Here is an 11,932-nt window from a genome sequence, read left to right on the forward strand (position 1 = left end):
GACCGGTCAAGCCACCTGCACAATGACGGCTGATCGTGGATGGCAGTGCGTGGCTGCACTCTGTGAGACCGTCTTCCTAGCCAGTAAAAAGAAGCGATCAATGACTGGATTCGTGTCAGAGGGGGCGTGTGACAGCCTCGGGGCTCCTTGATCAGGGTTGGTGGCAGTAATGGGAGCAAGAAACTCCAAATGGCCACAACTGGATTGGGTGAAGAAAGGGGGAAAACAATAAAAAGAAGAATTTTTAAAAAGGGAACAAAATTCAAATGCAGTTTTTGAAGATAGATGACAGCCCTTCAACAGACTTCAAAACATGCTGGAAGAATTAATATAGCCTAAAATGAACCCATAAAATTTTAAAATACTACACAGACCTTAAACTAAGGACAGATCTTCAATATTTCATTCTCATCCAAGAGCAGTAAAAAGAGGTTTTATGACTTAAATGAACTCCCTTCCCTCCTCCATTCAGACACAACTGCTGCCAAAAAAGCCTGAGCTGGAAACAGTGCAGAGCTTCTCCAAAAGAAAGACTGGTGCTAATAAAAGCCAGTTAACATGTCTGTCAGAGCCGGAACTTTACAGTGGAGCCAAAGCTCAAAAAAGCATTGGTGTGCAGTCCAAAATCTATAATCCAGATTTTTATGATGACCTTTAGCTTTTGCCAGAACAAGCTTAAATGGATTGGAGTCAGTGGATGAGGTCTAAATACTTTTTCCACTGCACAAAGTGAGTTTGCATGCTGGAAACTAGAAATATGATCCACCAGTACCAAAGGTTCTAGGTCCAAGGCAACACTTGAGTTCAATTGGTTATGCTTACTAAGTAATACAATATGCACACAGAATATAGACACATTGACTACTATTAAACAGTGCATCAAATTAGGACACCAACAACAACAATGTTACTACTATTCTTACACACTGTCTACAATGTTAGTATGCAGTTTAGGTTTACAAGTGCAGGTCACACCTTCAACTATAGTGAATGAAGAGAGGGAATGAATATAGTGCTGGAGTTCCTCTTTGTGCTGGGCAGCCAACCCCTTTTAATTGATGGGTAAATACACAGGCAGACAGTTGGGAAGAGTTTCAGACGGATCATTTTTTCCCCAAACTTAGGTTATTTTATATCTCCATTAGCAGCTTTAATCAACTTTGTGCAATGGCTTTGCCATTTAGGAATAAAATGTGTCAAAAATATAAGGTTTAATTCTTTAAAATATGCAGCAGCGCATTACCATGCGACCAGAAAATCAGGAGTTTGATCCTCAATGTCTGCATGGTTTTCTTCTGGATACTCTGGTTTCCTTTTACCTCCCAGAAACATGACTACTGTAAACTGCCCATACATGTGAATGAGAGTGTGTGTAAATGAGTGAGTGTTGTCCTGCAATGGATTGACACACTTTCTAGAGCATATTTTTGCCTTCTCAGGCACCCTGAACCCACCGTGACCCTCCAGGATGAAAGTAGAAATGAATGAACAGATATATAATGTACCACCATATGAGAAGGCAGCTTTATAATATTAAGTATGTAAACAAATTTAAAAATAGGCTTATTTTAATCTCATTTCAATATAGCTCTGTCAATTAACGTTAAAATACTAACTTTTCATCATTTCATCACAGGTGACAGCAGGTAGTGTTGGTGATTAGAATAAAGGGTATGATTTCTGTATTTTTGACCAAAACTCACCTTTCAGCACGTATAACTCCACTCAGGTAGGGGTGATCCCATGGCATAAGATCCTACACAGAAAAGACAGGATAGACTGAATGTTCTGTTGAATTATAACATAATTCAGCTACACAACATTATATCAATATATAAGGTAGTTTGGTGCTTACCGGATTCATGGGATTTAATTTAGTTTTCATGTCTTTCATCATTTCTAGGTCCTTTGCAGTTCTGGTAAAGAAATAAGATTTTTTCAAAAATGTCAAAACGACAGGTCATTTTAAAGTTTGGGGCATACTGCCACCTTGTGGATATAAAAAAAACTCCTCAACTTAAAAAAAAAAAAAAGTCTGCAATGAGCCAAACGTTTACATTGACGTTTATATATTTGGGATTTCTTCATATTTTTTAATACTAATTACTGAATATTACATAAGTAACGACAACTAGCCTGTAAATGTTTGGATATGACAAACTTTCTTTATTTGTTAACAAAAAAGTTTGAACATTCCTAATCTAGAAGGTCTGAATGTTTGTAAGCCCCCTTTATATTTTTATTATAACACTGAAAAGCTTAGAGTCAAAATCTCATTTAAGTACACTGAAATGCAGTGTGCAGGCTACAAGCTCTTTTCAATATGAGGTTAAAGACTTTACACTATATACTTTACTTTATACTTTATACAAGGTTTTAGTAACTTCTGCAAAATCTCTTTTTGGAAAGTGGTTATGATTATGATTTAGTTCCACCCCAACATTCTATATACACGTGCCAAGATAGATTACAGCACTGGTCCCCAACCACCGGGCCGCAGACCACCGGGCTGCACATAAAGAATAAATAATTAGAAATCGCTAGAAAAGCAGTTTTCACTGCATCCATTTCCAAAACACTTTGGTGTTATTGTCTCCTATCACCCCTAGGTGGCAGCAGCGTCTCATTTCAGAGAAAAAAAAGCTAATTTTCAATCATTTGTAAGCAGTATAGTTAAATCCTGCCGCCTCCACTGGTCTGTGAAATTATATCTTATATAAAACTGGTCCATAGCGCAAAAAGAGTTGGGGGCCGCTGGATTACAGAAAAGGATCTAGTGTATTTTTTCAGAATTGTGTATTAGATCACCACTATGTGCTATGTATTCAAACAATCCAGTTTTGGTCACTTTATTGAGCCTTTACTGGGCCTAGAGAGACACCCACTGGTCAAAAATACATTTACATTTCATTTACATTTTCAGCATTTAGTAGATGCTGTTATCCAAAGAGATTTACAATTATGACTAAACACAATTTTTAAGCAAATGAGGGTTAAGCGCCTTGCTCAGGGGCCCAAAAGTGGCAACCTGGATGTGGTGGGACTTAAACCGCCAACTCTCAGATAATTAGTCCAATGCCTTAACCACTGAGCTACCACTGTCTATTAAAAGTTAATTATTCACCTTAAAAAATTTAAAATGATGCAAATGAGAGATCCTTTTCATGCTATTTTTACAATACAAAAGCACAAGATGAACAATATTTAACTTGTTTTTAAGTATTTAAACTAACTAAGCCTGAAGCATCATTCACAAGTCAGTAATTGCTGTGGTTGCACTTTAACAGTGGTGAACAATGAATTTGCACTGCAAATTAGTCCCTTTTTTGCAAAACCGTTCATATTAAGTGGGTATTTTTTGGGGTAACTCCACCTGTCTTTTAGTTTGTCCGTTAGAAGTTGTAGAAAGTTCATCACTACGTCTGTAGAGGGTAAAAAATCCAAATCAATAAATAATTATAACAAAAAACACACACATACACACTATGACATGAATTTAAATGTTAGAACACAATAATAAGACAATTCTGAGGATTTTATTACCTGGACTTTTAGCCATGGCTCCTTTCAGTGCTCTGTGTGAATATGATTCATAGCCCACCAGCTTCGCTAGCTTATTTCTGCAGGATAGCAGTTCCTCAAGGGTTCTCAACATTTCACTATTTGGGTAGAGGAAAATCCTGTAGGCAACTTCCCGAACCTAAAACAGCACATACAGGTGAGGACAAAAGATTCTCTGCTGGTTCAAATATTCAACATACAGCACAAGTAATATTTGGTTATATGTGTATTAGCCTCCTCGGCCACTATGGGTGAATCTTTGACCCCTCTGCTTGCCAGAATTAGAGTTCAAGTGTAATCATATGTTTTGATGTTTTAATAGAGTTTAAATCTAATTGTATTTTGAATTACAAAACTAAAAAAAAAAACCATTATTTCATCCACTTACTGCAATGCACCAGTTCCACCAGCAAAAAAAATAATCTTATAGCACCGTCAGAAGACACAGAGTTAAGTTTGGAAAATAGTTTTACAGTTGGATACACTGTAGTATCTTTAAAGGTTGTTTCTTAATACTGTATTTATTTATTTTTTTTATCCTCACTATGTGTTTATTCTTGAGTATATTGGTGTTGGTCCAGTGCCTACCCACAAACACTGTTTTCAAGAGTACCAATCAATCAGAGAACTCACCCATCCACTTACTCACACCTACAAGCAATATAGAGCAGCCAATCAACAGACTGCACGTTTTTAAAAGGCAAGAGAAAACCAGGGTACCCACAGGTAAGACCAATCATACATAGAGAGAGCATGGAAAAAAAAAAGCTACAACTCTTAAGACGCATACTTTGACCTGATTTTAAGACCTACCAGATCATCAGGTGAATCAGCATGTAATCCTGCTATCTGGATGTATTTGCCTTCACTGGCGAAATGCTGGTGAAGGTGATTAGGGAGCACTCTTCTCTCGATTCGGTTCGGCGTGTGGCAGCCCATTAGAAAGCGATTGTTTAGATCCAAAAGCTGAACATTCAAATTGACCGCTTCTTTTCTCTGTGACAAAAAGAAGAAAAGGTCTTGAATATACGAGCACTTCAAGTGTAACTGGTGCATCATTATTCAATTAGTAGAAAATTGTCAAAATATAGTAATACTGAAAAAATTTTGAATGGACAGATTGACATACACTGAAATAATAAAAAGCAGACTACACTGTAGTCTTTGTGAAGATGGTGAAAGTAAACATTTGTGGATACTGATTCCTATGTGAACCTGCCCTGTGCAAATAATAAAAAAAAAAAGCGGTTGGCAACTGCACAGGTCAGAGTAAGCTAGAGTAAGCTACTGTTAGGTATGGCCCTTCCTAGCCAGGACAGGTGTCCCAAGGAGGAACAGCGGCCCACTAAATGTACGTAAGTGTACGAGTTACAAAACAGGTCCACATTCTTTGCATAAAAAACCCTTCACAATGACGGCTACTGTATAATTTACTATGACTAACCATGTCCATTAGTATTTACATTAAAGATGACCATAGTAACCATTAACAGTAAAAAAACATGTGAATGTGATCAGACCTGTTTTTCATCCAGATGAATCCCACTTATCTCAAAGTCAAACATAAAGAGTTCAGCTACTCGCCTTTCAAAAACAGAAAGAAGCAGACACATTAAAGTATTAAAACAGACCTCTTAAATTATTAAAGACAGGTGATAAAGAAAAAAAGTGGATAAATAAAATAAGCCTAATATGAAACAATATGTTGCAAATGAAGTTATCCACGTTATACCATGCTCAGAGACAAGAAGTGAAATGGTGAGATAGCAAGAGAGAAAATATCTACACCAGTTTAAAGCTCCCAGGATCAATAAGTATTAAATCACCTTAAAGTTACAAATACTGTTTAGGAGTTAGTGAGTATACAGAAACAGTACAGGTCTAAATGCTAAGTCCTTAGTAAAAGGGAACAATTTGGTGCTTGTACACTGATGGTAAGCCTCGAATCAGCGGTCTGAGCGCTTGTGTGTCCCTGTATCTTAAGAGCTAATGGGGGTCATGAATTTAAATGACCTTTTTAAACAACAGCATTAATAAACAAAAACTTGTTTTTTTTAATGCATTTTCACTCAATTTTGTCTTCCGCTGCTGGGAGATATCAGGTTGCATCCGAGGAGAGCACGTCGCTCTACACGCCTCTTCCGAGACCTGCACAACCCTCCTCTTCTCGCCCCTGCTTTCTGCACAGGCGTCTCTTCCGCCAATCAGGGTCCTTACACAACGTATGAAGACCCACCCACCCACAAATAGTCCGGCCCCCACCCTGCAGATATGGTGGCCAATTAGTATCTGCTGCAGGCACTGCCAATTATGCCCGCTAGACGGCGCCCAGCCGACCGGTGGTAACACCGAGTTTTGAACCTGGGAGTTTAGAAACTCGGTGCTGGTGTGCAAGCGGAATATCCCGCTGCGCCACCTGGGCGCCTTAACAAAAACTTTTTTGCTGGTTATTGGTTAACTGGTAGTTTAGTAGTTATCCTAAAACTAAAAAATAGGCAGAAGACATGTCCACACAACAACAGATCAAAAGATAAACCTTGTTTCTGGATCCAGCTTGGCCAGAACCTCTTCATTATCCAACAGATTCTTCAAACTCTTGCATAAATCAACATTAGTGTTTAACCTATAATAAAAAGAAAATAGACATTGTTAACCATTACTAATGATCTGTATTTTCTCTTAAAAGTACAATGCACCAAAAACGGTCATACTTTTCCACTGTGGTACCAATTTTGATGCAGGTTTTCTCTGCTGCTTCTCTGTACTGTGGATCTGGATGAGCCACTTTAATAAAGTCTGCCTAAAAAGACCATAACATGTAAAACAAACACTCCAGAGTGAGCTTAAAAAATTTATTTATCTATATATTAAAATGAAAAGCTTATTTCCTGAAATGTATACTTTCCAATCAGCGGTATACTTTTATTAACCATTCAAAATTAGAGATATAAATGTTCTGTGGTATAAAATAACATACACACTGATGGAGAGTTCTGACATCATACAGTATCAAACAACATGTTGTTTGTATAAACGAATACATCTGTGTTTCAGCATTACCAGATCAGCCACTCTGCATAAACTGTCTGACAGTTTGTCAAATGTTTCCACGGTCACTCGTCCAGGCGGCGTACTGCAGGCTTTCTCCACCAGGCACTCGGTCTCCTGTAGAGCTTTCTTCTGGACCACCTCAAACCCCTCAGTGCTCTTCAGCTCAGGAACCCCAAACAAACCCTACGCCAAAACAAATAAGACACATTATCCCATGAGTGCTTTTAAAATTTACATCCCAACATAAAGCAGTATTTTCAGGTATGTTGCATATTTGTACTTGAGTACTTACACCGATCAGACATAACATTATGACCACTTCCTTGTTTCTACACTCACTGTCCATTCTCTTAGCTCTGTAGTCCATCTGTTTCTCTACATACCTTTTTAGCCTGCTTTCACCCTGTTCTTCAATGGTCAGGACCACACAGGACCACCACAGAGCAGGTATTATTTAGGTGGTGGATCATTCTCAGCACTGCAGTGACAATGTCATGGTGGTGGTGTGTTAGTGTGTGTTGTGCTGGTATGTGTGGATCAGAGACAGCAGCGCTGCTGGAGTTTTTAAACACAGTGTCCACTCACTGTCCTCTCTATTAGACACTCCTACCTAGTTGGTCCACCTTGTAGATGTAAAGTCAGAGACGATCGCTCATCTATTGCTGCTGTTTGAGTTGGTCATCTTCTAGACCTTCATCAGTGGTCACAGGACGCTGCCCATGGGGTGCTGTTGGCTGGATATTTTTGGTTGGTGGACTATTCAGTCAAGCAGTGACAGTGAGGTGTTTAAAAACTCCAACAGCGCTGACACAGGTCTGATCCACTCATCCCAGCACAACACACACTAACACACCACCACCATGTCAGTGTCACTGCAGTGCTGAGAATGATCCACCACCCAAATAATACCTACTCTGTGGTGGTCCTGGAGGGGTCCTGACCATTGAAGAACAGGGTGAAAGCAGGCTAAAAAAAGTATGTAGAGAAACAGATGCACTACAGTCCGTAATTGTAGAACTACAAAGTACTTCTATATGGTAAGTGGAGCTGATAAAATGCCTGATTGGTGTATATTTATATCAAAACTACATGGCAAACAGCATGTAAAACCCAACAATAAGTTTGTTGGACATCCAATTCCAAAAGCACAGTTCCCTCACGCATTGCAACTATAACAGTCTCCACTCTAGGGTCTTTTTTTAAATTTAATTTTCTATCAACTGAAAGCAAACGGTTTCCTCCTTACTGTTATTGTATGTGAAGTTCATTAATTAAAGCTACTATATATGTGTTAATTTTCTATTTCTTACCACGTTTTGTTGATACAGGTCCAGTCTCTTTGCAGCTTTGGCGTTGAACGCAGCTCCAACCGGTGACCAAGTGGTGACATTTCTACTACATAATCTCAACCGAACCCGGTGTCTTAAAACACCCAGAAATAACACTTTACAAGCGGACATGATTTAATATGTATACTGACAAAACTTTACTGAACTATAATATCAAGCAATACAGAACACAGCCTATCATAACATACACCAGGTGCTAACCTGCTGAGATATAAACATGACAGAGTACAATGCGTTATCCGCTTATTTCTATAATACAATTAATAACCTTATGGGAATTGTAATGTCATTATTTTTTCCACGCATTAATGTATTTTATCGCGTTGTTGTAGTGAAATTAATCTGATTAAACACTAACTTTAGCTTTTGACTGATTGAATCAAAGGTTATCCATGCGGTATCCTGTCTGCCTTTCCTATTCCAGACTGAATCCAAATCCACTATTTATCCAATAAAAGTGCACTTAACCGAGTGGAGAGGCATTTGCCGTATTCCAGATGTAGTGCACTAATATAGGGAGCATAAAGACATTTGAAATAGCGCCTTAAATAAAAGGGGCGATGGGCTTTCTTCTTCAGATACTTAGAAGAGGGAACGTATTACATTAATATCAACGCCTAGCGACATCTACTGTCACTCAGTGTAATCACAGTTTTGTTTTAGATTGGCAACTCTAAATTGCCCAAATGTACAGTATGTTAAAGTGAAGGTAGGAGACTGTGTGATGTCCAGGGGTAAACTGGCACCCTGATTTGAGTGTATATTGTTGCACCTAGTGGTCCAGTATGACCCTGACCAGGATCAAACATTTGTTAATGTTGCATAATGAATAATGGTTGTGTATTTAAGCCTTTCATGGTAAAACAAAATGTGAATACATTAAGCCAGACATTATGGATAAAGATCCCTGGTATAAATGGAAGCAAGTTTGCTGATTTTGGATGTTTTTGACAAGTCTGGGGTATAAAACCGGCAACAGACTGAGTGAGTGCTACACATTTCTAGGGTCCTGAAGACCTTAGTTTGAATCTCACCTCCAGTTTTTACCCTTTTTGAAGCGGGTTTCCCTTGGCTGTTTGTGTGGTGTTTAGTAAGTGTCCGTGTGGGTTGCCTCCGAGTACGCACGCACGCACGCACACACACACAAAACACACACACACACATATATATATATATATATATATACAGTGTATCACAAAAGTGAGTACACCCCTCACATTTCTGCAAATATTTCATTATATCTTTTCATGGGACAACACTATAGACATGAAACTTGGATATAACTTAGAGTAGTCAGTGTACAGCTTGTATAGCAGTGTAGATTTACTGTCTTCTGAAAATAACTCAACACACAGCCATTAATGTCTAAATAGCTGGCAACATAAGTGAGTACACCCCACAGTGAACATGTCCAAATTGTGCCCAAATGTGTTGTTGTCCCTCCCTGGTGTCATGTGTCAAGGTCCCAGGTGTAAATGGGGAGCAGGGCTGTTAAATTTGGTGTTTTGGGTACAATTCTCTCATACTGGCCACTGGATATTCAACATGGCACCTCATGGCAAAGAACTCTCTGAGGATGTGAGAAATAGAATTGTTGCTCTCCACAAAGATGGCCTGGGCTATAAGAAGATTGCTAACACCCTGAAACTGAGCTACAGCATGGTGGCCAAGGTCATACAGCGGTTTTCCAGGACAGGTTCCACTCGGAACAGGCTTCGCCAGGGTCGACCAAAGAAGTTGAGTCCACGTGTTCGGCGTCATATCCAGAGGTTGGCTTTAAAAAATAGACACATGAGTGCTGCCAGCATTGCTGCAGAGGTTGAAGACGTGGGAGGTCAGCCTGTCAGTGCTCAGACCATACGCCGCACACTGCATCAACTCGGTCTGCATGGTCGTCATCCCAGAAGGAAGGTGACGCACAAGAAAGCCCGCAAACAGTTTGCTGAAGACAAGCAGTCCAAGAACATGGATTACTGGAATGCCCTGTGGTCTGACGAGACCAAGATAATCTTGTTTGGCTCAGATGGTGTCCAGCATGTGTGGCGGCGCCCTGGTGAGAAGTACCAAGACAACTGTATCTTGCCTACAGTCAAGCATGGTGGTGGTAGCATCATGGTCTTGGGCTGCATGAGTGTTGCTGGCACTGGGGAGCTGCGGTTCATATATATATATATATATACAGTGTATCACGAAAGTGAGTACACCCCTCACATTTCTGCAAATAATTCATTATATCTTTTCATGGGACAACACTATAGACATGAAACTTGGATATAACTTAGAGTAGTCAGTGTACAACTTGTATAGCAGTGTAGATTTACTGTCTTCTGAAAATAACTCAACACACAGCCATTAATGTCTAATGGCTGGCAACATAAGTGAGTACACCCCACAGTGAACATGTCCAAATTGTGCCCAAAGTGTCAATATTTTGTGTGACCACCATTATTATCCAGCACTGCCTTAACCCTCCTGGGCATGGAATTCACCAGAGCTGCACAGGTTGCTACTGGAATCCTCTTCCACTCCTCCATGATGACATCACGGAGCTGGTGGATGTTAGACACCTTGAACTCCTCCACCTTCCACTTGAGGATGCGCCACAGGTGCTCAATTGGGTTTAGTCCATCACCTTTACCTTCAGCTTCCTCAGCAAGGCAGTTGTCATCTTGGAGGTTGTGTTTGGGGTCGTTATCCTGTTGGAAAACTGCCATGAGGCCCAGTTTTCGAAGGGAGGGGATCATGCTCTGTTTCAGAATGTCACAGTACATGTTGGAATTCATGTTTCCCTCAATGAACTGCAGCTCCCCAGTGCCAGCAACACTCATGCAGCCCAAGACCATGATGCTACCACCACCATGCTTGACTGTAGGCAAGATACAGTTGTCTTGGTACTTCTCACCAGGGCGCCGCCACACATGCTGGACACCATCTGAGCCAAACAAGTTTATCTTGGTCTCGTCAGACCACAGGGCATTCCAGTAATCCATGTTCTTGGACTGCTTGTCTTCAGCAAACTGTTTGCGGGCTTTCTTGTGCGTCAGCTTCCTTCTGGGATGACGACCATGCAGACCGAGTTGATGCAGTGTGCGGCGTATGCTCTGAGCACTGACAGGCTGACCTCCCACGTCTTCAACCTCTGCAGCAATGCTGGCAGCACTCATGTGTCTATTTTTTAAAGCCAACCTCTGGATATGACGCCGAACACGTGGACTCAACTTCTTTGGTCGACCCTGGCGAAGCCTGTTCCGAGTGGAACCTGTCCTGGAAAACCGCTGTATGACCTTGGCCACCATGCTGTGGCTCAGTTTCAGGGTGTTAGCAATCTTCTTATAGCCCAGGCCATCTTTGTGGAGAGCAACAATTCTATTTCTCAGAGAGTTCTTTGCCATGAGGTGCCATGTTGAATATCCAGTGGCCAGTATGAGAGAATTGTACCCAAAACACCAAATTTAACAGCCCTGCTCCCCATTTACACCTGGGACCTTGACACATGACACCAGGAAGGGACAACGACACATTTGGGCACAATTTGGACATGTTCACTGTGGGGTGTACTCACTTATGTTGCCAGCTATTTAGACATTAATGGCTGTGTGTTGAGTTATTTTCAGAAGACAGTAAATCTACACTGCTATACAAGCTGTACACTGACTACTCTAAGTTATATCCAAGTTTCATGTCTATAGTGTTGTCCCATGAAAAGATATAATGAAATATTTGCAGAAATGTGAGGGGTGTACTCACTTTTGTGATACACTGTATTTATAAACTCACACCGACACGGGGAGAACATGCAGACTCCACACAGAAAGGACACGGACCGCTCCAGCTGGAAATCAAACCCAGGACCTTCTTGCCATGAAGCAACAGTGCTACTCACCAAGCCAAGTTCCATTAAAATGAGTTCATAAAATGTGGATTTAAACTATAAGGATTTGTTATACAAAAATAAGTACACCAAATACATA

The 11,932-nt window shown here is 40.3% G+C and overlaps 1 protein-coding gene across 1 annotated transcript in view; it reads right to left on the reverse strand.

The window, feature by feature from the left end:
• mipepa (mitochondrial intermediate peptidase a) overlaps nucleotides 1-8,072 on the reverse strand; it is a 28,440-nt gene extending 20,368 nt beyond the window's left edge. The window contains exons 1-10 of the mRNA XM_063016599.1: nucleotides 7,923-8,072; nucleotides 6,622-6,795; nucleotides 6,273-6,361; nucleotides 6,098-6,184; nucleotides 5,082-5,145; nucleotides 4,375-4,557; nucleotides 3,544-3,700; nucleotides 3,374-3,422; nucleotides 1,856-1,916; nucleotides 1,704-1,756 (exon numbers count right to left, since the gene is read on the reverse strand). Coding sequence (XP_062872669.1) covers nucleotides 1,704-1,756; nucleotides 1,856-1,916; nucleotides 3,374-3,422; nucleotides 3,544-3,700; nucleotides 4,375-4,557; nucleotides 5,082-5,145; nucleotides 6,098-6,184; nucleotides 6,273-6,361; nucleotides 6,622-6,795; nucleotides 7,923-8,072 — 1,067 coding nt within the window. The remainder of the gene's footprint in view (nucleotides 1-1,703; nucleotides 1,757-1,855; nucleotides 1,917-3,373; nucleotides 3,423-3,543; nucleotides 3,701-4,374; nucleotides 4,558-5,081; nucleotides 5,146-6,097; nucleotides 6,185-6,272; nucleotides 6,362-6,621; nucleotides 6,796-7,922) is intronic.
• Nucleotides 8,073-11,932: the final 3,860 nt, after the last annotated feature.

The sequence above is a fragment of the Trichomycterus rosablanca genome, chromosome 20 (assembly GCF_030014385.1).
Source record: "Trichomycterus rosablanca isolate fTriRos1 chromosome 20, fTriRos1.hap1, whole genome shotgun sequence".
NCBI lineage: Eukaryota > Metazoa > Chordata > Actinopteri > Siluriformes > Trichomycteridae > Trichomycterus > Trichomycterus rosablanca.